General features: G+C 42.6%; 1 protein-coding gene across 10 annotated transcripts; it reads right to left on the reverse strand.

Annotated features, from left to right (window-relative positions):
• Window positions 1-243: 243 nt before the first annotated feature.
• Window positions 244-23433, reverse strand: alkal2b (ALK and LTK ligand 2b). 10 transcript variants are annotated; one of them, XM_071479732.1, is made up of 8 exons: window positions 23338-23407; window positions 21564-21621; window positions 18213-18622; window positions 17380-17642; window positions 13763-13816; window positions 12813-12893; window positions 11486-11565; window positions 7463-9611 (listed from the first exon to the last, which is right to left on the reverse strand). In XM_071479732.1, the coding sequence occupies exons 4-7, from the start codon at window positions 17630-17632 to the stop codon at window positions 11501-11503; spliced, it is 453 nt and encodes a 150-aa protein (XP_071335833.1). In that variant the 5' UTR covers window positions 17633-17642; window positions 18213-18622; window positions 21564-21621; window positions 23338-23407; the 3' UTR covers window positions 7463-9611; window positions 11486-11500. The 10 variants fall into 10 exon arrangements, 9 of the variants coding, with proteins under 9 accessions (XP_071335838.1, XP_071335833.1, XP_071335835.1 ...); XR_011691230.1 differs by lacking the exons at window positions 7463-9611; window positions 21564-21621; window positions 23338-23407 and adding exons at window positions 244-1612; window positions 1896-1991 and having other exon boundaries at window positions 18213-19136; XM_071479734.1 differs by lacking the exon at window positions 18213-18622 and having other exon boundaries at window positions 23338-23421.
• Between the last annotated feature and the right edge of the window lie 41 nt (window positions 23434-23474).

Below are 23474 nucleotides of genomic sequence, written 5' to 3' on the forward strand. Positions count from 1 at the left end.
GCACCTGCAACAGCTTCTATTCAACACGTTCACATGTTTACTGCATAGTTTCATACTGAGGAGTGAAAAAGTCCAAAATATCATCCAGCCAGGCCAAAAATACCAAACACAAGACTGAGAATTTATGATATCATGAAATATTTTAATGGTAATTATTGTTCTTTCTTTTGGTTTTATTGACAAAAAATAAATATAATGTAAAAAGAGAACACAGTTAATGTGAGGACTAATTACTGAGTAAATGAAGAACGCACTGCACATAAACATCTTCTTCAAACTCTTTTTGAATAATAATGATAATAATATACATAATAATTTCAGATGTAATTTAAAACCACCTGAAATTTGTGAAAAATGGGAAAGGAGACAATAACATTTGAGAGAAAGGAGAAAAGAAAAAAGGGAAGAGGGAAAGAAAACACAGAGAAAAGATGTGAGCAAGAGAGGAAGCATGAAAGAGTGAATAAAGGATGAGCTGAAGGGAGGATGAAGAGGAAGAAGGACGTTTGTTTTATCGCTGTCATATGCACTGTCCTTCTCCTCGTTTCAGTCTTTATCTCTCCTTTCATCTATCCCTCCATTTCTTTCCCATCTCTGTACGTTCTCTTCTCTCTCATGGTTTATCTTTTTCTTCAATCGCTCCTCACATCAATCCCTCCTCTCTCTCTTTAAATAGCCTGCTGGGTAAACATCAGTTTCGCTGCAGCCATTTGTCTTCTTAATGTGTTTCCTCTGAGCATGTGTGTGTGTGTGTGTGTGTGTGTGTGTGTGTGTGAGACCACCCAGTCTCCATAATCCAGTTCAGGTCTCCCAGTCCTCTACGAGTCCTCCTCAAAGTCCTGCAGTTCAAGTCATTTTTCTCCTTTGCACCTTTAAGTTGCTCCAGCCTTCTTCTCTGAACACCTTCCTCCCAGTCCTCCAATTAAAGGAGTCCAAAGTCCTTTTAATGGGCTGTAAGTTACCTTGATGACCCTGCTCAGGGGATCATACTTTCTGAAGGTTCAGGGAGGTTCAGGGAGCTGAACGTCAGTGTTTAGTCAACTACACTAGTTTTCCACGGCACTGTTACACACCAAGCACTTTTAAAGTAAACATCAGCCTCCGGGTCTGAAACATGAAGCTTCAACAGTGAAGAGCTGAGAGCTGCAGTTCCTCTAATGACCACTAGAGTCTGGCTCCAGCAGTGAGTCAGTCCCACAGACTCCCATGTTCAAATGTCTTTACAGCAGAAAGAAACATGTTTACAGCCTGGTACAGAAACTGTTCTGCTCTGTAGAGATCATTTCCTCCTTCATGACACCTGTACGGCTGAATTTCTATATAAGTCATGTTATTTGAGGGACGTGGCCTCTTTGAGTGACAGGTGGGTGAGCGTATGCTTACCACAAACCGGCATGCACCCCAAACTGCAAATGTGGCTGACAATAATCAGGACGGAGCAGCCCAAAAGATTTTACAACCAATGGACTGATGGTGAAGTCAAGGTTTTGTTGTCCATTTGTCCATTTTTGCAGAGGACGATGTTACAAGCACTACACTCCTTAGAAGTCCTCCTCCAGGTCCTTTATGAGTTGTCTTACAAGGCCCCAGTTCTTTAGAAGTCTCAACTATTCTGCAGGTTGTCAGTGACGAAATTATACATTTATACTACGACTATGACTAATATTAACAACAATAATAATAACAACACGTTTTATTAATATAGCACCTTTAAAAACACAGCTGCAAAGTGTTTCACAAGACAAAATGAAAACTGAGGTTGATTAATTTAAAACACTAATTTATATCTCAGTGGGCAAATCAGCACACAGCCACTGTTAATATCAGGTGTCTGTGACAATTAGTGAAAGACTGTTAACGAACCTGTCTCCCATGCACAGAAACCACAACATTACCTGTCATTGCTCCAGTCTGGGTGATGCCGACCACGCCCCGAGCTGTCACTCAAACGTCCCCGCCCAGGTATGTGGGACACGCAGCGTGTGCTGTTCCTGTGGATAAATGCAATAAGTCCAAGAATGTGTTTATTTAAAGCACTGGTGAAAAATATTTTTTCTTAGTGCAGAGGCAACTTCTTAGCACTGAAACCATGACCTGACTGAGAACCTTCACAGTGTGAAATAGTGTGTGTTTGTGTGTGTGTGTGTGTGTGTGTGTGTGTGAGGGAGAGAGAGAGTGTGTGTGTGTGTGTGTGTGTGTGTGTGTGTGTGTGTGTGTGTGTGTGTGTGTGTGTGTGTGTGTGTGTGTGTGTGTGAGGGAGAGAGAGAGTGTGTGTGTGTGTGTGTGTGAGGGAGAGAGAGGGAGAGAGAGAGAGAAAGAGAGAGAGAGTGTGTGTGTGTGTGTGAGTGGAAGTGTTAGGACAAAATGTAGACAGTAACAATTCAGACCTGGCAGAGATTCAGGTGTCATTCATCACAGATTAGTCATTACCTGCCACCTCTATTAGTCACCTCACTGCTCTGCTCCTCCTTGACTGCTTCTATTGTTTCTACTGTCCTTTATATAACTTTAACTTAATTCAGAAACCACAGCAAGTACTTTATGTTCCATAATTATTAAGTGTAATTACCCAAGTGTGTCACTGACAGTGTTGTGCAAGGTCAAAATCAGCAGGATCCCCTCAGTAGAGAAATTCAGAGGAGATTAATCCCATCAAATGCTCTCATGGTTGGTCTGGTTATGAATGATCATATAGCAGTTTCCTAAATAGAGGTTTGGTGGTTTGTTTAAGTTGACTGCCAAAACTGGAAACCTCTGTGGACCGAGTTGAATTTAGATTTCAGTATTAGTATCTTGAGTCAGTGACAGGGATGACAGTTTCATTGTAATCACTGGATGTTTTTATAAGCAGGACAACCCCCCCCCCCCCCCCCGTTACCCTGGGGTCTGTCTCCACTTAAAATATCATAGCCTGGTAAGAAATCTGTGTTGAGAGAGAAACATTTCTACATGAACATCTTTTTCCTGGAGAACATGGATGAGCTCTTCTTTATTTGATCTAATTCCCCTAATATTAATATGTAGGATGTTAAATTGGTCCATATTATTGATTGATTGTTTGTTGAATGTTTTTAAGAGAAACTCTTTACTGAAGATGTTTCTCAAGACATTTCCAGATGACTTCATGTTGTTTTTTTGCCTTGGCCGAGCTTTATGGCTAAAACCCTGACAACTGAAGCTCTGCTTCATGTTTGTTGTGGCGTATGCTTTTTCAACATGATAATGAAAATGGTCCATGGAGAATCAGAGTCTTCGGGGATGAGCAGGAAGACTGATGAAGTTGGTCGGTTGTTCGGTTCCTACTTATGATGCGCTGAGCCTGGAGGACAGGGATGCCCTGATGATGCAGCTCTGTTATCTGATAAATAGACAGGCCTCAGCAGAGCAGACTACACAGGCTTGAGGGGATGGGGGAGTGGCGCTTATTTCAGATGTAATTGAAAGAAAACTTGAATAAACAATTAGTTTTATTGACTCCAAATACTCATAAAGGCCAATACTGTATATGAGCAGACAGGCTTGAGGGGATGGGGAAGTGGCGCTTGTTTCAGATGTAACTGAAGAATAATTTGAACAAACAATTAGTTTTATTGACTCAAAATCCCAAAACTGGATCTGGGTGGACAGGCTTCAACAGATTGGGAAGTGGGGCACCAGTTGCCGACGTCAATGAAGAATAACTCTAACAAACAATTAGGTTTTATTGACTCAAAATACTAATCAGGACCAATACTGCATATTAGTCGACTTTAACACAATTCATTTATTGACTGAAAATACTAATAAAGACTAATACTGCATATGAGTAGACAGGCTGCAGCGAACAGGAGTGGCGCGGCAGTTGCGGACGTTATTGAAGAATAACTAACAAACAATTAGTTTCACTGACTCAAGATACTAATAAGGACTAATGCTGTATTTGAGCAGACAGGCTCCAGTGGACCAGGGAGTGGCGCTGGTTTCGGATGTGATTGAAAGAAAACTTGAATAAACAATGAGTTTTATTGACTGAAAATACAAAGACTGGATCTGAGCGGACAGGCTTGAAGGGATGGGGGAGTGGGGCGCCAGTTGCGGACGTTATTGAAGGAAAACTTTAACAAACAATTACTTTAGGGCAGGGCATTACAATTATACTAATAAGGACCAATACTACTAATTATTGAAGACTATTATTGACAGAGACTGATTCTCAATTTGCTTTAATGGTTTTATAGTTTGCTGTAGATTTTAGATACATTCTAAATGTATTCATTGTTTTCCTGTTACTTATTGTTGCCTCAACAAAATATGACCTTGTTTAAATCTTCATTCATTAAATCCTGCAGCTACAATTATCCACTTTTCTGATTTTCCCGATGATAATAGTAATATATAGTAGATGAATGTCTTGTCACATAAAAGTTAAAACTGTTGTTGTAAATGCCAATTAATCAAATTGATATACATCTTTAATATGAGCCTTTGTTTATTTCTGTAAATTTCCTCCAAAAGCAAAGTTAATTAAGTTTAAAAATAGACATTCAAGACAAGGGGAGAGATGGATGATGAGATAGATGATAGATGGAGAGGAGATAAAAATAGGGAATGAAGTGAAAAGAAAATAGATTAAAGGAAAAAAGAAATCTTCCTTCTGTGCAGTCATGTGGACTGTGGGAAGTCAGGATTTATTCCTCTGATATCATGTGAACAGAGACTGGTTTGATTCCCAAACCTCTGCTTGACTCAGTCACGCAGAAAAACATTATTCGGAAACAAACCAGCTGTTTATGTCTGCGCAGATATGAGCAGCTAACTGGAGACAAGGACCGATGCAGTCTGCTGCAGTTGTATAGATTTTTCATTTTTTAAAGACCCTGGGATCAAGCAAAAAATAAATAACAACTGAAGGCATAAACATTTCCAGACACCTTTGTGTGTTGGAAACTGTGGGTCAGCTATAGATTGGCCACTGTTATGGATCACTGTGCATTTGAACTTCTTCTATTTTCTTTATCTTTTACAGCTGTTCACAAGATAACTAACATAAGGAAAACTACTTTGTTATCTTTAGTATCCTGTTAACCGTGATTAAAACAGTAATTGTAAGAATGGCTGCTCTTAGCTTCCATAAAATGACGTTTTCAGCAACTCTAATGGACTTAATGAGTTTAATTTATCTGGTGAAATCTGGTGAGGTTTAAGTGGCGTCTTTTTTAGCATGCTTTTACACCATACCTTGGTTAAGTTCAAAGCTCCACCCAGTCTAAAGGCAGATGTCCATGTGTTTGTGATTATAAAGCAGGTCTAGGTTCTATATTAATACAGTGAAAGTATCAAAGCCTCAGTCCACAGAGAAATGCACACAGCCTGTATTCAGAAACTGAGCCTTAAAACCAGCCGTCAGGACTTCTGCAACTTTGTGATGTCACAACAAAGCAGTCTCCACTCTCAGCCACGCCCAAGCCCCGCCCACCTGGACCCACCATCCAACCTTGCAGGATTTGGTTTCTCTGAGTGTTCACCTGGAATCTGCCTCTTGGTTTGGTTTGTTTAGGCGGACCTCATGCAAACCGAACAACAGGTGTGAACAGATGTCACATGGACTGACAGGTAACTCGCTGATTGGACTGTGCATTCTTCACAAGGAGCTCATCCAGAAACAGATTTCACATCAGCCCAAACAGACTGTACAAAATGGACAAATGCACTAGAGATTTTTTTCAAAAACCAAAGCAAATAGGAGACACGCTGAGGCCCTTCAGAGGAGGTGGTCTCCATCCTGTCACAAACTCTGGAGCAATTAAACTGTGGTGGGATCTGAACTCAATCTGACCCTCCAAGTGGTTTTTAGTGATATATTCTGCTTCATTATAATTTTTTGGTGTTAAAATAAACTGAACCAGCTGAAAAATGCAACGATTTTACCAACTAATCTACTGATTCAGACCAAAGCAAAACAACTATAGGTTGGAAACGCCTCAGAGCCTCCTGTTCAGGTGGTCTTGGTCTGGGTTTTGCTTCACTCCAGAGTTTGTTTGACTTTCAAACCAAACAAAACACACAAGAGGAACCACAGCGGAATCTGTTCACCTCAACAGAGACGACAGGGTTACTAATACTGCTGTGTGTGTCTGTAATATGACGAATGTAAGCTGTTGCCAAAACTGCAGCAGAGCTGGTTGGACTGCAAACACACACGCACACACACACACAAATACACGCCTTCGACAGTTTGCCTAATTACTAGTAAAATGACTGTAAGTGATATTTTGGGCACACTAAACCAAAGACAGACAAACAGATCATTACCTGGTCAAAGGAATTCTGGGTAATCATATTGTGGCTATTATTACTGCAGCTGTTACCATAGCAACAATCCTATAATAATCATACAGCTGCAAACACATTCATGCCACATTTTTTATCAAGACATCGTCAATAAACAAAACAATCGATTATTGGACAGTTTTTCCTCTTAACTTCAAACAACTTTCAAATCATCGTCGTCGTCTTCATATCTGCTCGTTTCAGCACTGACAGTTGTCTCTTTTTATACACAGCCACCAAAATTCAGGCTCATACCTCCACACAAGCTCACAGAGAAGTGGTGCTCGTTAAGGAGGTTGAAGGGGTCAATCAGATCAGCTCTGTGACAAGTGTTTTTTTTTTTCTCCGTAGCAGAGAGGAAATCTTCACTTTAAACATGCGACTGTGCAGCAGCAGCCAAAGTCAACAGTGCAGCTATGTGGTTCACCCTGTCAGAGACAAACAGCTCCTCCAACAGTAGCAGACAAACACTGGCACTATCTGCTTCCGTCTGATCACATGCAGGGTTTCTGGATTTTCATGGTATTTCTCTGATATTTTTCAGCTCCACAGAGACTCAGTATCTCTAGGAGTTGTTTTTATTTTGGACAGTTCTGTGGCTCATGATTTACATCCAGTGCCATTGCAAAGAGTAAAGCTGTAGACGGATGTGGGCAGTTCAAATTTCATGCAGAAGTTGGGATTTAAGTTGCAGAACAATTCTGTGTTTGATTTTTATTCACCATAACCACTTTCTGCTCCTGACATTAACCAAGAAGTTAAGTGTGAGCCAATGTACATGGGTGTTTATAAGGAAGACTGGAGCAGTGACACGTTAAATAAGGCACCATGGACAGAAAACAGAAGTGAGTCTCAGTGCGGTGACAGTCTAAAGAAACCACTACACCTGTGAAACAAAGAGTTTGGATTTATCTGTGTAAATGGACATGACAATTACAAGACCTGTTGTTACTGGAGCTCCAGAGAGAAGCCGGAGAGAGGAGATGTAAAACTGCACTGAGATGGTTTTTGGTTCTTAAAACCACAAATAAATCTTCTTTCTCTTCAAATTCCTCAGTTTCCAGGACCTTATAGAATTTGAGGCTGCTCCACAGATATTTAGCCCAAGGGAGTAAAGAAACAGTGAAATAAATGTCATAATTTGGAAAAAATATATATCAAATGTGTGTCTTTATTCCTCTTTCAGTATGTACATATTGCACACAGAGCTGCAGGTAGCTCTGTTCTTCACACACAGCGGCAGCTTTAACAATATAAATACAATGGAATATTATTATTATTATTATCATTATTATTATTATTATGAATCATGTAACATAAAACACATTCAGCATCTTGGACGTTTCTGTCTCACAGGACAAAGAGCAACAAAACAATGTGGTCCAATCAGAGGCTTTGTCCATTTAGTTCCTCCGACAGCTCTGAACGGAAGGTAAAATATAATTTAAGCGTCCATCGTCCAAAATAATACAAAAACCAAAACACTGTTGTTCTGCAAGAGCAGGAAGAAGGCATCCGTCCCATGTCAAAGTTTTTGAGGGCAAAAAATAGCTTTAAAATCTGAAATTTTTCTTGATTTCAGAGCAGCGACCCAACTCGTTTCAGCTCATCGTCCTCCATTAGAAACCAGCAGAATCACCACCCACAGGAACGTTCACTTCAGAAAAATTTAAATCCATGTTTTGCTCAGTCTGAAAGTTCGAGGCTGAAGATTAGTTTCCTGCGAGTGTGGAGTAGAGTCCGGTACAATACAGCAGAACACAGCTGAGGTGAGTCTGGTTGTGCAGACTGGAGTTAGAGGCACAGCAAAGTAGATGTTCAGTTGTAGAGAGCATTGGAATAGAACAGAGTCAAGAGATGAGTGAAGCAGGAGAGAAGAGTGTCGACTGTAATGGAGATGAGTAAACTTTTTAAAACCTTTTTTAAAACCAGTGTATGTGTGATGAATCTGCAGCTTCTCAGGGCTTTACGGTGAGTTTCAGCTCATCCACACAGCCTCACGGTTCCTGTTCACTCACTGCAGCAGATGTTCTGCAGAAACATCTGGACGAAGCCACTGTCCACCACCTGCTCAGCAGCAGACACACCCAGTCAGAGAGCAGCTGCTGAGAGCCAGATGTTTCCCTCAGGAGCTGGTGGAGACCAAACACCGAGCTCAAAGAGGGAACACTGGACTGAGACTCATCAGGTGTGTGTCAGTGTTGTGTTCACAACTTGTTTCTGCTGCAAACAAGTGGACACAAAAATCAGTTGTTGCAGGTTTCATTTGAGTAAAGATGAATAAAATAAAAAAATCAAGAAGACCTGAGTCATACAGTGTGGGTCATTTTTTCCACAGGCCTGGTTGAGGAGCACTGAGTTACTGAACCTTTAACACACAGTGTCTCCTCTGAAGCAGCAGGCAGCAGCTGTGCAGATTGTTGAGATCCTGTTTGGTATGAGGCCTGACTGAAGCCGGCCCGGGACAGTCTCCTCCATCAGAACAGAGCCGCTCTCAGTCTGATGTTCCAACCTGTTTGTGGTGGTAACCAAACAGAGACAGCTCTGTGTGTCCAGCTCGCAGTGCTTTGCCTCTACCTGAGTCTCTGTGGTTTGGAGTTCAGTTTTGTATTTTAAGCCTTATTTCACAGTTTTAAAGCTGCTGCTGCTTCACTTAAGCTACACTTAAGATACACTTACAAACTAGCTGGAGGCTTTTATTGTGAAGCAGCTAGATTTGTTGGTGAATTAGCCGGGCTTCCTAAGCAGTGACCCTGTTCACTAACACTGGGTCAGTACAGCATCGTTTCGAATATTGCAGGGAGGAATAGTACTAACCAGCACATGTCCAATAAATCAAGATAAACACCTTTTCCACACCTTACGTGCTGGTGTTGTGAACTGTAAATCTCAGATTATTATGAACCATCTTTGCACCATTAACTAATTTACATGCTTTAAAATGTTATGATCTTGTTTATAGCACAGAAAATGTACAAATGCTCTGGAATGGAGTCAAGTAGTGGAAAGAAGAACTGAGCTGAGCGGAGAAGATTTCATTTCTATCTAGAAAAGTAGAACCTGGAGGAAAGTCAGCAGCCAGACGAGAGTTGAAAGAACAGAGCAGAGCAGAAAACGGCACACTGTGATCGCTGGGTGTAGATGGAAGTCAGCTGAGCTCATTGGCTGCAGGAGACAACCTCAGAGGAGTTTCTATTGGCTGGAAAACTTCTGCCTCTCGTTAGGAAATGAACCTCGTTAGGATGTCCTGCCCTCCCCGTTGTCACGGCAACACTGCCCGTCCAGAAGCTGCAAGCAAGATGCTGAGAGACAAGAGAGAGTGAAGTGAAGCTCAGAAACTTTTAACTAAATTGAACATACTGAACTGACCCTTCAAAATGAAGTTTTCAGGTTCAAGTCCCGTATTTTATCTTCTCCTGTGTTTTATCTGAAGTGTTGATCTCCATCAGAAGATATATTTGTGGTTTAAAGAACCAAAAACCATCTCAGTGTAGTTTACATCTCCTCTCTCGGGCTTCTCTCTGGAGCTCTAGTAACAACAGGTCAGGTGATCAAAAAACCACAGACATCTACCTTTACACTATACGGGCCTTTGACAGGAAGCTGTTGGCCTTCAGCAGGTCAGACTGTAACACGATGGTACCGTGTGTTTGTCCTCAGGTTGCAGAGGAGTGTTTGCTGCTCTGAATGCTTCCCTGACAGTTTTTTAATGTACGACAAACTTAAATCAGCAGCCGTGACAGAACGTGAGCGGAGCTGGCACCGGCCGGCTGAATTTAAGAGCAGGAACAAAGAGATCTGTTACTGGATGGCAGCCGCCGTGAGTCGAGGAGGGAGCAACTGTAGTGATAATAATTATAATAACAACAACGAGGAAGCCACAAGGTCAAAGGTCACAGCCTGTCAAAGAACCCTCTTAAAAATACTGGTGAAGTAGTAGTGCATTTTCACAAAGTTATGGGGACTCTCAAATGAAAGAACAAAAATCTGAAGCAAGATATCCCGACTTTAAGGCCCAAGTCTGAGTCAAGCTCCAAAACTCTGGTACTACATTTCCCATGATGCAGCTCTACTCTACACGTTTTATGGGCTCTACTGGTTTTACAAGTTCCAGTATTTACAGGTGTTTAAGTCCAGCAGCTACAGGTTCTGTGGGTTCTGCTGACTTTAGTTTTAAAGAAATATCAGGTTGTACAGGATTTTGTAAAACTACAGATTATGGATTTACCGGTTCTACAGAACCTGGGTTCTACAAACTTACAGGTTCTATTGATTCTTCCACAAAGACTTCTGGTTCCACAGGTTTTATAAACTCTAACGTTTTATTGTCTTTGTGTGGTTTACAGTTTTAAAGAACTCACAGGTTCAATAGATTCTAAAGATTGCAGCATCTACAAGTTCCACAGGTACAGGTTCTCTTGGTTCTTCTGGTTATATTAGACTTTTAACCTTACAAGTTTTACACGTTCTATAGATATAGAGGTTTTCCTGGTTCCACAGGTTGTATAGTCTTTTAACCCTACAAGTTTTAGACGTTCTATAGATAAAGAGGTTCTCCTGGTTCTTCGCTCTGTGCAGACTCTGGTTCTGCCAGGGTCATTTTGCGGTGAACTCTGTCTTACCTCCACTCGTCTTTAAGTTTAGATTCAGATCTGTTTTTTTCTGGTGTTTTATTTGGACTCAACAATCGTCGCATTGTGTTGTAGTTGTTTATTTCTTCTTCTATGGTCTCCATTGAAACGCTGCCGGCAGCGCTGCCCTGCGCTCTGAATGATGTCAGATAATCATGTTCATTCTCTGTTTTGGGAACAAACTTTGGGTCGGTTCTCTGCAGTGTGACTTTGGACAAATACAGACAAAAAACATTTGGACTTGTTTTCAAATCAAAGAACTCCTTCAAGGAGGGAACAAACCCTCATGTTAGAGTCCTTAATATGTTGTTGTCATCAGACCTTTAGCCCTGAAGCTAATGAAGCTCAAATCCGGTATTCATCATTATGATCACATTAATATTTGTTCTGCTTGTTCTGACTTTTGACCTCAACACTTTGGATCACTGCTGTCTCCTCTGTATGTGATTTTAGTCCACAGGAGGAATAAATTACAGGCAGAACCATGTTTAAGATGAATATTTTGGTTTGTATACTTAAATGTCTGAGTTCAAACACGGTCTTACCGTCTCTCAGTCTGTTTATCTCTCTGTACAGCGAGGGCTGTTGGCCAGTTGAGTCAGCAGACGAGCACATCTTTTATAATCTGCAGAGAACAAAAACAAGAGGGTGTTTATCTGTGGTTAAAAATATGTTGAAATGTTCTAAAAACAGACACGATTTACAGCTGGAGTGTCACAAGGTTCAGGTTGTGTTTAGCCAAGCTTAGCTCTGTCAAATCAGAGCCAGAGCTGTGTGGTTTGTTTGATAAATGTTGTGAAAAAATGTGAATTAGGTTATTTCTTGCGTTAATTAGTGGTTCCCAAACTTGAGTCATATTTTTGGAAACCGCCCAAAATGTCATGCGTGACTCATAGCAGGAAAAGCCCAGCTGGAAACAATGACAGTGATGATGGCTCTGATCCAACTGTTATTTCAATGCAATGCAGCAATTAACAACGTCTGTTTAATTTTAGATCAAGTCCACATTTTCACCCTGAACATGTGTACCCCTGCAGTGACTCTGCAAAAAAACTGTTATGTGAACATGCACACTGGGTGGCTTCATTAAATTAAACCCTGAATGCTGCAGCCTACGATCGCATGTTTGTATTTTATTTTAAAGGTCCCAACCGATTTTCTCAGACGACTTTTGTTTTGGCAGAGAATTTCAGCTTTGTCCTACAAGTTCTTAAAAATCTTTTGAAGGTTTGGGTGGTGACGATTAGTGCTGCATTGTTTGTGAGACATTGTTCCATTAAGTGCTGCATTTAATCAGAAGCAGAAAATCTCATAAAGCAGAACATTCCAGTTTAGTACCAGAAAACTGTACCAACACAGAGCTTTATTTCCACCTCTGTCTCTGCTTCTTCTGCACAAACTGACTGAAGCCTGAGCCTCCGCAGCTCCTGTAACCTTTATCTCCATCTGTTACATTCACAAGGTTAACTGAAAAATACCTGCATGAACAGGCCGCAACACACACACACTGTGTTACACTGTTATCAGTGTAATCGTGTCAGAACAGCAGCAGCTCTCATGATCTTAAATCACGCATATACCTCAGTGTTTATCTTGGAGAGAGAGAGAGTGTGTGTGTGTGTGTGTGTGTGTGTGTGTGTGTGTGTGTGTGTGTGTGTGTGTGTGCTTGAACAAATCTGTGTGTTTGTGTGTGTTTGTGCACAGTGTGTGTGTTAAAACAAGTCTTATCCTGTTTTTGATCTCAAACAAACTCCTTCAGCAACACGACACAATAAGAATGAGGGGAATCGAACCAACAACCAGCGAAGTAACTGACATGATTTCACCTGCGTGTGTGTGTGTGTGTGTGTGTGTGTGTGTGTCTGTACTCACAGGCAGGCACAGTGCAGTCCCTGGTGTTGTGGTACAGTCTGTTGAAATGTTTTCTGCACTTTGGGCTGAAGTAAAGAGGACCTGGAGACAGAATGAAACACACTTTAATGTCATTTTAAAAACTCGAAAAACTGGACTCTGATTGGACGGAAGGCGTTAATCAGGAACGGCCCTGTCACACCTTCTAATTGGTGTTTTAATTTAAACTTCATTGACACAGAAAGGTCAGATTAGGCCTCATAATTTCCTAAGAACTAGTTGGTATTTAGCTGTTAGTCACTATGAGCTACTAATTATGGAGGAAGTGCTGGTTGTTATCAAGTGTCTGCTTGTTAGATTCTAGTTTTTAAAGGTCCCATGTTTTACACTTCTCCAGTGTTTTATTTGAAGTTTTGATATCCATAAGAAGATATATTTGTAGTTTGAAGTACCAAAAGTACCAAGTACCAGCTGTGATCAGCTGCTGTCTGCAGAGTATCATGAAGTACAGACAACTATCACTGGATCACTGTGATACTGAAGGAAACTTAAAAACAGGAGGATTCTGAATGAAGTTCTGTTTCTTTTTTCTCTGGCTTCTGAAGGTGTATTCCTGAAGGACATCAGAGATAAAGATGAATCCTCAGGAAGAAGAAGTCACATGTTCCATGTCCTTTCACAGTTGTAAAGAGTTAATCTGCACTTTTTGTCCCTCTCCTCCTGATGCTGCACTTCTGAGATCAGTTACAGGCTGTTTATGATGAACAAACACAATCTGCAAAAAATCAGCTTTGCTTTCACTCTGAACACTTTTATAGTCTGAATGCTCCCAAGTTGTATCAGTGGGATAATGCACAAATAGCAGTGCTGGTGTTAAGAATAACCACCTGGCTCTGTCTATCACCTTATCAATGAATCATTCAAACAGATAATTATGTGTAAAACAGATCACAGATGATTGATGTTCATACCTGTCAGGTATCTGATGAACATATCCTTGTGTCGGGGATCTCTGGGATGACCCTCTGAAATAAAAACAACAGAAACGCTCTGATCAGGGTGCTGTGTCTGTCGTATGATAACATCTCAGTTGGCTCAGAGGCTCAGATCCTCTCCTCTGATTGGCTGACTGACCTGTTGTTACTAGAGCTGCAGAGAGAAGCCTGAGAGAGGAGATGTAAAACTACACTCAGATGGTTTTTGTTCTTAAAACCACAAATATATCTTCTGATGGAGATCGACACTTCAAAAAAAAACACTGGAGAAGTTAACATGTGGAGCTTTGACACTAAATAACACAGCTGAACAGAGGTTTTTAAAATCTGACACTGGCACTGAGTTTTCACACACTGTCCCAATTAAAAAGAGCAGAATCAGCTCAGTGATGAAACTGCAGTCACTGCCTCCCTGTTGTTTGCATCTGAAGCTGTTTCTTTACATCTCTGTCTCTGCAGCAGATCATACAGTGCAGCTTTACAACCTCCTCCAACAACTCTCTGTAAATCAAAGCATGCTTGTCCTTTATGTTAATGTCAACTCTGTGACAGTGTCATGGTTTTATGATATTTGCGTCAGAGAAGAGTCTGAATCCATGAAGCTTCACCTTCACAACGAGCTTGTCATTTTCTCGGACGACAGATCGTATGAAGAATTAAATTGGTGCAGAAACTCCTGAAGGGCAACTTGTGACACAGGAAGATGGAGGAAGGCCATGAAGCAATCCACCTTAGGCTGCTGCTGCTGGGTGAAATATCTCCACAACAGTGTCATTGTTTCAAACAGAGAAACCCCAGAACCTGCACTGTAAAACACTGAGGCTGCATATTTCTTCACTGGACTGAGGGAAAGGTCAAACAATTAACTAAAATCATTTACACTAAAGGCAATAACATCACGAGACTATTATCTCTCTGTTCTTCTTTATGGTCTGATCTGATTTATGATCTGAATTCTGTGATGTCTTGAAAATTCAAATTGACTGAAGTCAGGACCAAACATCTTCAGTCAATTATCGTGGCTGAATGGTTCCGTGTTTTAACTTACTATTGTTTTATTTCAAGTGTTAATTTCTAGTTATTTGTGGTTAAGAACCAAAACTACAGAAGTGTTGTTTTACATCTCCTCTTTCAGGCTTCTCTCTGGAGCTCAAGTAACAAATCAAAAACCCAAATCCTGCAAGGTTGGATGGTGGGTCCAGGTGGGCGTGGCTGAGGGCGGTGACTGCTTTGTTGTGACATCACAAAGTTCCAGAAGTCCTGACGGCTGGTTTTAAGGCTCAGTTTCTGAATACAGGCTGTGTGCATTTCTCTGTGGACTGAGGCTTTGATACTTTCACAGTATTAATATAGAACCTAGACCTGCTTTATAATCACAAACACATGGACATCTACCTTTAGACTGTATAAGATGTTTAATATCTCAGGGATTTTTGAAAATAATAACAAAAAATAAATGCATGAGGCAGGATTCTTTGAACAAATGAACTTGTTTTACCTGTCCAGAGTCAAGAGGCATCGTCTTAATTTTTGGGAAACAATCAGTCTTGAATCCAAACTGTGGTCCTCACTCTCACTGTGGAGCCCACAGACAACCTGCAGCAAAATCCTGACAGACCAAATTCTGCCAGTGTGCACAGACACCACGCTGCCATGTACTGTGCAGAGATATAACGAGTCCCATAACAGGTTTTTCATTGTTCACTTTGTTTGTTTTTTGCTGCTGTGGCACTGCAGACAAGCAGACGTCTGAAAAATGCTGTTATTCAGTCTGGCACTGATTTCAGAGACTTTATTAGAGGCTTGTTGCACAGTGTAACATGCACTGAACAGAACTATTGCACAGTGAGTAAGGGCCTTTATACTAACAACAGTATTACTGATTTCAACACCACTGCCTCCAGCTCAGCTTTTAGAGACTCTCAATTGAATCTAAACGTTTGACTCCTGCAGCCTGTCCTCCCTTGTGAGTGTTCTTCTTCTCTACATCCTGACAGCAGTATCCAGACCTACTTCCTGCAGTACAATAATACTTCAGAGGGTGTAGTAAACCAATCTGTTACAACAGAGGGTGTGTAAATCAAGGGATTATTAATAAAGTACTGGATCTATCCATTGAGCCACAGCTACAGAAACTCAAACCCTCCCTGTCAGTTTCCTGATGGCGATCAGGACCTCGGACAGCTCCTACATCCCTGGTGGTCTCAGGTTCAGCACCACCAACAGTGGTCGGGCTTCTACGTTGAGCACCATCAGGTCACAGTGATGACACCACGCTGTACAAACACTCTTAAAGTCCTGCATTTAAATGAGTTAGTACAGAAGTACTGTCAGCTGAAAAGTACTTAAAACCTCTGGTTTTAAGAACCAAAAACCATCTCAGTGTAGTTTTACATCTCCTCTCTCAGGCTTCTCTCCAAATTTTGTACAGATTTGAGGTGAATTTGAATTTTTTACCCACATGACAACATTCAAAATGACTTTCCAATGTTTCCACTGTTTTAATACACAAAGGTTGAGACGTCCCGCTCTGACTGAGGTGAAAACGCAGACAGCTGCCCCCACATACCGAGGCCGCTCGGCCAAACTCGTCCTGAGCGAAGGAGGCCCTCTGATGTTTTGGCATCAGCTGGCTGCACTAATGGAGCCGGCTGTAAATGCACTGATGAGCTAAAGTGGAGTTCATCTCACTGATCCAAACAACAAAGAGTTCTCAAGTGAGGCTTCAAAAACAGGCAGCGACTCACAGACCGTTGCATCATTTCTGAGGTATTTCTCCGATTTCTCCTCCGAAACTGAGCCGGTGTTTGTGTTATCCTTATATCTATCTTTATATAACTGATGGCTTATTTACCCAAGGGAGATCATGTCTATTTTCACTCTGTCTCAAACATACAAGCTCAAGTTTGACCTTAAAACTGTCAGTAATGTATTGGTAGTTGTGCAAAATGAAGCTGACATTCAAAAAAAAAAAAAAAAAGAGGGAAGTAACTAAGTACATTCACTCAACTAATGCACTTAATTACAATTTTTAATGTACTTGTACTTTACCTTAGTATTTTCATTGCAATTCTACTTCACTAAATCTCAGAGGTAAATATTCTACTTTTTATTCCACAACATTTATTTTCTAAAACAAGTTCCATTAGAAATGAGGAGGATTCATTTTCATCCAAACATATGAGGAGCTATTAAATATGATGCATTATTATTGATTGATTATTCAACAGTTATTAAGATTAGAGACTAAAAACCAGAGGCCAAACCTACCTGATCAATAAAGCTGAAAAAAACAATCATCTTGTGACCCAGTGATTTTCCATGAATGAGTGAAGTTGGTGCTGTGTTGATTGATTGATTGATTGATTGATTGATTGATTCATTCATTCATTAGTTTGACTCTTTGAGCTGTTTGTCATGAGTCACTTCCTCAGCTCGGAGTAACCACAGACCACACTGAGATAAAGATATTATCACACTGCACTACAATGTTTTACCACACTACTGTACAAGTGTAGTGGCCTATCAGTAGCAGTATCAGTAGTAGTAGTAGTAGTAGTAGTAGTAGTAGTAGTATTAATGGCAGTACTGACCCAGACCGTGGTGGGACCTGCTCACTCTCTCCGGGCTTTTAGCTCGGTGCCCGGTGAGCCCCGCCACCGGCTCCGTCCTGGTCCTCGGGTGCCGGCCGACCAGCTCCACCATGCTGCGGCCGTCCAGGCGGCCCTCGGCCCGGGTGCCGGGGCCTCGGAGCAGAGCGGCCGCGGCGCCGCGTCCTGAGGCCAGCAGCAGCAGCAGGAGGAGGAGGAGGAGGAGGAGGAGGAGCGGGAGCCGCGGGAGCAGCATCACTGCGGACCTGAGGAGACAGGGTCATTCACTTAGACCTTCACACTCCCAAACACGTCCACCTTGACTGCAGATGACAAAACAGTATCAACACAAGGTCCCTTTAGTAGAGGAGCCGCAGCTTTCGATCATATCACATGACCTTCATCACCTTCTCTGATTTCAAGGTGAAGAACTTTACACCTCATGGCACGGAGGAGAAGTTCTCAGGCAGAGTGGAAATCTGTCTTCTGATGAAGATCGTGTGATGTGATCGAAAGGTCCGGGACAGGCCTCGGGCTGAGGCAGTTTCCTCTCGGTCCTGCTGCTCATGTTGCTCCTGTGAGCAGCAGCTGCAGGACAGATGCTGCTGCAGCCGCACATCTGCACCTGAAACCAGTGATTTCACTTCACAGTCTTCAGTCAAATCATTACTCGGAACCCACAGAGTCTGTATGAAAAACCCGCTTTAGTTGTGGAATCTATGAGAAAACGTCCGAGCTTTGGTGCAAAACTAGTTTCTGCTCCAGAAAAGAAACGAGGAAAAGAAGAGAAAGTTTCCTGCTGCAGACAAACCGGGGGAGTTGAGCTGCGCTCTGACCTGACGGACAGCAGCAGGTGCAGTTCCCTGTCTCCTGCCTCCTCTCTCCGCGGCTCTTTACGCGCGGCTGTGCGCCTCCGCTCCCCGGCGCTCCGCTCTCTGGCTCTCCCTCCCGGCTCTCCCTCCCGGCTCTCCCTCCCGGCTCTCCCTCCCGGCTCCTCCGGGGCGGCTCCCCAGCAGCCGGAGCTCTGCTCTCTGAGATCTGTGTTCAACTATCCCGGGTTACTCTCGATCCGAGACGCGTGCCAAGCGCCGGGGCCCGGGGACATCTTAGACCGGCCCCGGGAGTTGGAGGAGCGTGTGGAGCGGGCTGGTCACCTTCATCATCATCATCATCATCATCATCATCCTCATGAGCCGGTCCTTCCAGCAGCAGCTGTCCGAGAGCTGCACGGGTTCATGTCTCTGATCTGCGGACCGAGGAGAAGACTTCCAGTCAAGCCGGGATGAGTCTAATTAAACCGAGACAACGTGTAGCAGCGGGAAAATGTCTCTCTCTCCTCTCTCTCTCTCTCTCTCTCTCTCTCTCTCTTTCTCTCTCCTCTCTCTCTCTCTCTCTCTCTTTCTGTCTCTCTCTGTCTCTCTCTCTCTCTCTGTCTCTTTCTGTCTCTCTCTCTCTCTCTGTCTCTCTCTCTCTCTCTCTCTGTCTCTCTCTGTCTCTCTCTCTCTCTCCCTCTCTTTCTCTCTCTGTCTCTCTCTGTCTCTCTCTCTGTCTCTCTCTCTCTCTCTCTCGTCCTGATTGATCCTATTGATCAGGTCTGTCTGATCCTTCTCCTCCTCTTTCCTCTGGAGAAATAATCCTTCGTCCCTTCATCTCTCCACACACTCCAACTCTGCCAGATTACGGAAATGCAGGAGGGGGAGGAGGGAGGAGGTGCACGTATTGAAAGACAGTTGCAGAGCTGCAGCCTGTTGCTGTCAGCAGCGCACCACTCCCTCTCAGTGGATGGAGAGAAAAATGCTTTTTCCCTCTCCTCCTCCCTCTCTTCTCTCCTCACTGTCCTCAGTCATTGGTCTGTTCTGACTTGTGCTTTGCCCATTAAAGGGATTTTTATCAAGCTCAAAAGCTACTAATAGAATAGGTGTTTGATGAGGTTCCAGGAGTCTGAAAGAAGTTTAGACAAGATGGTCTTTGAGTTCCTTTAAGAGGTGCTTAGGATCCTTAACCAGGTTTAAAGGGCTCTGAAAGAGGAGTCAGGAATTTTTCACAGCATTCAGAAGTTCTTCAGGACGTTCTTTAAGATGCCCCACGAGTTTCATGGTTCCTTTAAGGCCTTTTGAGTGGCTCCAAGAACCTATGAGGAGAATCAAGTTGCAGGAGGTTCTAGGGGTCTTTGAGGGTGTTTCACTTCCACAATATCCTGAAACACTCCCGTTTCCAGAGGTTCCTGTGGTGATCTGGGGGATTCCTGACGAGCTTTCAGAGACAGTTTGACAGTTGCAGGTCTATGCAGAGGTTGCAACCTGGTAAAAAAAGTTGTTTTTGTATTATGAACACAGGTTGACAGGTGGAGGAAATGTTTATGAAAATAATGTCCTCAAACCACAGTGGAAGCACACAATAAACAACTTGAAATAACTACAAGACAACCCAGTACAACACAATTATTCACACACACAAGATAACAACGCACAACCACAGCAACACTGAAGACTGAATAACGACGGAGTAATGAGGACTGGGAACCAGCCAAACTGTCAAAAGTTCAGAATTAGACACACACACACACACACACACACACACACACACACACACACACACACACACACACACACGCGCACACACACACACACACACACACACATGCACACATGCACACACGCATATATTTCTTCCTGTTGATGTGAATGGCGGCCTGTACTCAGGGTTCCACCCTTATTTGTTCATCTGCTCTATCAGATATCAAATCACTCAGCTGCTCTCTTTATGTGTGTGTGTGTGTGTGTGTGTTGGACTGTAAATGTAAACACATTTGTACACTTAGTGTGTAAGAATGGTGCAATGTATGCGGGGACACTGCCAGGTCATATGGATGTGCATATACATATGTGTATATACGTATGTGTGTGTGTGTGTGTGTGTACACGTGTGTGTGTACACATGTGTGTGTACGTGTGTGTGTACGTGTGAGAGCGAGCATTATGTTTTTTAAACCTGTATTTATACAGGGTTTAAAGGCAGGTTTGCAGAGGAATGGCGTGCTGTATCTCGGAGTGGAGGCTGTTTATTCATGCAGGTCACCGCAGTTTTCTCACGGCCATTAACTGTACTTTGCACATATTCAGACCTGTACCACAGAACTGTAACATTTACTAGATGTCCTGCTCTGGAACGTCTCCAAGAACCTCTTGAAACTCTCCCAAAGAGCCTATTAAATGTCCTTAAGAACACTTTCAACCCTTTTAACCTCGTCAGCCCCTGGAACCTCCTGTGGGACCTCTGGACCTTCCTCTCAAATGTTCCAAGCCTTCAGGAGAGTCTCAAAAACTCTTTAAAGAAATCCTTGAAAAAGTCAGTCTGTCATGATCCAGGATCCTTCTTGATCATCTCTGGAACCTTCTCAAAGACTTAAGAAAGCTTCTTCAGCACCTCAATGTCGTAAAAACTTCTTTTCTCAGGAAATTATAGGGGTCCAGAAGTTCCAAACATGACTGAAACATGTAAGTGACAACCTCTTCAAGAGCCCTGCAACCTAAGTCTCTGGAACCTCTGTCAGTGGACCTGGAAAACCATTAAAATGTAGTTTTTTCTCCTTAGAGCTCTCTCAAAGACCCAGGAAACCCTAACAGAGCTTCTGGGGTCCTCACAAGTCTATCTAGACCCTTTAGGATCCCCAGAATGTCCTGAACCACAGAATGAATGTCCTCAGACCCAGTGAAATGTCAGGAACCTATTTGACCTCATTCATCCTATTCACAGAGACAGAGACAGGCAGAGAACATTTTTGCAAACAGAATAATCCAGAGAAAAACACCTCTGTCACGTTAACAGTGCTGCAGTTTCACTGTGTTGAGAGATGTAAGAAAAACTAAACACACACTCAGTGAAAGCGTTCCGTTCTGCTAGGTTCACTTAGTGTTATCATTCCACACACACACACACACACACACACACACACACATCTGCTGTCAGCAAACTGTTACCAGGACAACAGGATAGCACACAAACACACACACACATACACAACATTTACCCGAATTCTTAACCACACATGTGATTAAGTGAAAAGCCAAAAACAACACCAGGTGTGTGCAAGTGTGAGAAGTGGGATCTCTCCTGTTCTGATGTCTCGGTGTCTGTGGTGGAGGAGATATCCACGTCCTTAACTCAAGTGAGAGTACGAATCCTACCCTGAAAACGCCGCTGACTGTTTGACCGTCACAGGCTTTCACAAACGAACAACCATCCCTGAGAAGGAGAAAAGAAACCACATCACAGCAAGCGACAACAGAATAACAGAATAAGAGAGAGGGAAAAGGAAAAAACAAAACACTGATGTTTTTGGCTCAACAACCAGACAATTAAAACCTCTGAGACTTCCTAATGACACTGATTAAACACAGACAGGGGTTAAAGGTCAGACAGGGTCATGGAAAACTATGTGTCCATGGAGACACTGGAGACGTCGGAACACACCAAGTCTAAACCATTACAGCTCTATAAATCTGTCTTAATGATTAACTCTCTGTGTGCTTTCTGTCCTGCACACAGATGGTTCCATTCTGTTTCATTCGACTCTGAAGCCTCGGCACTGAACTCACCACCACGCAGCTGCTCATCTTCTCTGCCCGGCAGCCACACGTGTCCTGCTTTCAGACCTCAACCAGGGGCTGCCATAAATAAAATATCTCGTGTCTCTCTTGTTCGAATCATCATAATAATCGTTTCATATTCTGTTATTCCTCCAGGATAGACACACTACTGCATCATCCCACACTGCTTCATCTGACTTCTTCCACATACAAATACACAGCTCCTGGCATTTCAGGGAAGACACTGTTCATTTGTTCTCTGACATATCTCAGTGAGGACAGTGTAAAGAGGGTTTTATGGGAGTTCATTAATGAAGAATCTAAACTGATCTCATCTGTCAGCACATGCACAGATTCAAAACAACAGTTTAGGAGTTGCAAAAATAATCTTGTAGGAGGCAAGATAAGAACCTTCGGAACCTCCTTCACAGAACCTTAAACCCATTCACTGTTTCATGGACCTCATTGTGAACCCTGAAATGTCCTCTAAATCCTTAAAACTTCCTCCGTCACCTATTCATGGGCATCTAAACATTAGAAACCCTTTCATCTCACTCAGGAACCCTTGTAACCATTGAGCCTTATTGAGAACCATTTAGACCTTCTTAAGAAGCTTTAGAACCTCACAGAAATGCCCAAACATGCCCAAGAACCTCTTAAACCTTGAAGACCCCTGAAATCTGCTCCTCAAAATCCCAAGAACATTCCCAAAAACCACAGAAACGGCTTCAAGGGCCCCTGAAATCTCCTCAGGAACAGTTTTCATCTTTTTGAATACCTTTGAAACCTTATGAAGAACATCTGAAACCTTCTCAGAACCACTGAAACATGAATTTGTGGAACCTTCCAGAGCACCTAGTGAATCTTGCCAAGACCCACTGAAATCCATCAAACCTCCTTAAGAACCTGAAACCTCTCCATAACTTCTAAAACATCCATAGAAAGCTGTCGTACCTCAAGAAGACCTGGAACATCACCAAAACATCTTAAATGTTTTATAGACCACTGACATGACACTGCAACAACTTCTCAAACCTCATCAAAACCTCTGGAAAATCCAGATTAAACCTCCTCATGGGCCCCTGAAACTATTTCAGAACCATTTACACCTCCTCAAACACCTTTGGCACCTCCTCCAAACCATGTACAACAAAACACGGCCAAGAAGCTGTGGGAGGCCTGAGAGGAGGCAGCACAATGTGTGTTTATCCTGACAGACTCAATTTCGGCAACAGAAGCAGTCACCCTCAAACAACTCCGAACGCTCTGGACAACCGGGATGCATCCACAGCACCACTCAGTGGCCAGAGACGCAAAATGCACCTTGATCAAAGCTTCCATGATGAACGATAAAGATTCACCACACACTTACCTTCACAAATGGCTCAGCACTGTGGGTTTAAACGTTCAAGTTTGTTTCTTGTCTGACCTCTCAGATCCCAGCAGATGTTTTGGCCTTGAGTGCTGATGGAAAACACCTGCTTTGACCTCACTAACTGGGGTGTGGCC

This window comes from Trachinotus anak, unplaced genomic scaffold (assembly GCF_046630095.1).
Source record: "Trachinotus anak isolate AG129_WGS33_773 ecotype Australia unplaced genomic scaffold, CSIRO_AGI_Tana_v1 ptg000006l, whole genome shotgun sequence".
Lineage (NCBI taxonomy): Eukaryota > Metazoa > Chordata > Actinopteri > Carangiformes > Carangidae > Trachinotus > Trachinotus anak.